Below are 3,138 nucleotides of genomic sequence, written 5' to 3' on the forward strand. Positions count from 1 at the left end.
TGGAGGACACCCCTCAGCGGAGAAACAAGCATATTTCTGCACAAATAACAACTTCAAGGAGAACATCGGACTGAAACAAGAGTTCCAAGACAATGACTCATAAGAAGGAATTAGGCTAATGTTTAGCGGTTACCAAAGGTTTATTTGGAATGGCACAACACTGAGAACGTGTTACAGATGACTTGTGGATACAGCACACATCACCTATCTTATTTTAGGACAATCTGTGAAGATGAGTTGCATAAATATAAAGAGGTGGAAATATATAGGAGCCTTTTTCTTTTTTAATAGTGTTCTTTTGGGGGTAGATTTATATGCCCCATCATCTAGCCAATCTCATAAAAATAGAAACTAAGACTACTCAGCTGCTTATCCCAACTGGTCTACCTCCAGCCACAGCAGCTGGACATCAAGAGAACCAGGCTCTGCTTTCTCCAAAGGGGCAGCAGCTCTGCCTTGCTATTTGTCATCTCATCCTGCAAAATGCAGGTTACAAACACAGATACCATCGACTGTTTTGGCAATGGGATGGCTGGTTTTGCCCCGAGGCAAAACTGCACCTGTAATGCCAGACAGAAGAGCAATGCATGTATCAATGACACTTGAGAGGCAAAGGCTACGATGAGCAGGGAAGAATTCAACTATGCGTATGTAGACGTCTGCATACACATAGATCCAGGAGTCATGGGAACTAGCCTGTGTGACTGTGTGCGCATATATACACAGATATATGTAGTTGCACTGGAAAAGAACATTGAAAACTTTCGCAGAGGTTTGGTTTTCAACACAGTAACCTCAAAAGGGTGAGAGGGAGAGAGCACGTGCTCACACCGGCGTGGGGGGTTAAGATAATCTCAGACTACAGGGTAACTCATCACGTCTTCTGCAGGGCAGCCACTCAAGACCACACACTTGGTGCAGGGAAATTCTGGTTCTGGTCTGGAGGAAGCTAATTTAGAAGTGGTGGGAGGGGACCAAGTACAAGAGTCACCACAGCTTGGACAAAGCACAAACAAACCTGTTATCGATAATGTGGGAATGAGTGAGGACTTTTTTCTTTAATTCACTTTTTTTTTTCTCTTTTACTTTGTTTTGCACACATGCTCCTTTGAGCTGTCTTTCCAAGCTTTGTCTGGCATCGGTCTGTAAATCATTAATAATATAATAGCAAAACGCTTCAGGTTTCCACAAAGGTTTAAAAACCCAGCAGCCAAGCACTTTCTGCAATACTTTCGGCCCTAATCCAGGCGCCGGGTGAAGTTCTCTGGGAAGAGGCCTTTGTAGGTGGCAAGGTCTCTGAACTGAAGCCAGTCTGACTCCTTCACTCCCACCAGCCAGCCTGCGTCCTGCAAGACAAAGACAGGGCTTTCAGGATCTAATGAGCCACTCGAAAATCCCCACTACCAACGATTAATAAAATACTCAGGGTCCAATGAAATCACTTGAAAAATCCCCTCAGCCAACAATTAGTGAAATATTCACACTCCAATGAAACGAATCAAAAAATCCACACTGCCGATCATTAATAAAATAATTTGTTAGAATGGCATGTGGTCCTCTACCACGATGTCACAGTGTGCTTCGACCAGTGGGAAAACACGTCCCAAATAATCTGTTACTAAAAAAATTAAAGAATGGACACTTGAAATGATTTATTTTCTGTACAAAGTATAATTAATCGAAGGTTAACATTAATATTGTAATTCTGTATAAAGTATAGCTAACTGATACTAACTGGATTATAATAGCAGTTCTTAAGGAAGGTGGAAAAGGATTAGAATTTTAGGCAGTGCAAAGAGAGGAAGACGTGTGCAAAACATCGTGCACGTGAACACTGACTGACAGTGAAAAAAGGATTTGAGGATCCCTGGGTTAGAATATAGGGCTGATGAGGCCATAGAATGTCTCTATTTCATCCTGAACCACTTGCTTAGAAGAAATAACTCTGTTTCCCACTCACATCGTGTAACCCCAATCAACCACTATACATACACGGGGCTTGCCAAATTCTAAGAGCTAGATGTGTGTTGAATGATATTAATACTGTTGTTATAAAGCTTAATTTTTCAAGTTTCCATAAACTACAAAGTAAAGTTTGATGTTATGACATTCTTGTTGGAGACATTTGTATGTTCTTTATAAATTATTACTCTTAACATTTGTCTATCAGTGTAAGAGTGCCACCATAAAATATGAAGACAGTCGGCTACAGGATGGTTAAAAATCCCACCTGTGTACAGTCATAAAGCCATGGGAGACAGTGCTTAAAAGTGAGAAACGGCGGCCACAGTCGGCCCTCAGCCTACTGATGACAAACAGGATCTAGTTAGGAAAAACTGAGTTGGAAGGAATGTCTGAAAGATACAAACTGTATGAAGTGAAACTAGCAGGGAATGACTATCTTATTATGTTACCCAATACAGGAAGGGGACCCCACCGAAGACGAGCCATGACGAGATTTAATCTGAACCAATCCCCAACACAGTTCAAGTACATCAGATAAAACGAGGTCTCAAAAATCAAATAAAGAAGCTGAATACATTGCCTTTTGATATAATCTGAGACTATAAATTGTCGCTGCTGTACAAATAAGAAATATAAGCACTGAGACAGGCCAATTTTTGAAGGCAGGGGAAAAAAAATACTGAGAAAAAAATGACTTAATAAAATAACTGATAATAACCTAGCTGATGAGGAAAAGTGCCCTCTTTAAAATTATGATGTTATACTTGTGAAGGACAAAGATATACTCAAAGTAAAAGGTGATAACTAAATATTTTCTAAATGTCTAGTAAATATATAAAAGGTCATTTTTTCCCCAGTGTCTACATTTGATTTTATTTATAGTGAGTGAAAAATCTAATGGAATCAAGCAGAATCAAGCATTTAAAAAATGTTTCAATGAAGGGAAAAAAGTAAAGGACTGGCATAAACCCAACACATATATTCTGAAACACAACTTATAAGGTGAAGAATGTTAGTCATATCCAATTTTCAACTGAAGAAAATATGGAAAATTAAATTTTAACTGCTTAAAATATGTAGTAGACAAGTATTTCCAGTTTGGTAATGGCAAAATAGCTTGTATCAGAATAATGCTCTGCAAATAACAATTACAAACAATGGAATAACTATATA

At 39.0% G+C, this 3,138-nt stretch overlaps 1 protein-coding gene across 2 annotated transcripts in view; it reads right to left on the reverse strand.

Annotated features, from left to right (window-relative positions):
• Positions 1-1,238: 1,238 nt before the first annotated feature.
• AMPH (amphiphysin) overlaps positions 1,239-3,138 on the reverse strand; it is a 291,962-nt gene continuing 290,062 nt past the window's right edge. For both annotated transcript variants that reach the window (XM_004383950.1, XM_004383949.1), the window contains one exon: positions 1,239-1,346. In XM_004383950.1, coding sequence (XP_004384007.1) covers positions 1,239-1,346 — 108 coding nt within the window. The remainder of the gene's footprint in view (positions 1,347-3,138) is intronic.

Source organism: Trichechus manatus, unplaced genomic scaffold (assembly GCF_000243295.1).
Source record: "Trichechus manatus latirostris isolate Lorelei unplaced genomic scaffold, TriManLat1.0 scaffold00114, whole genome shotgun sequence".
Taxonomy (NCBI): Eukaryota; Metazoa; Chordata; class Mammalia; order Sirenia; family Trichechidae; genus Trichechus; species Trichechus manatus.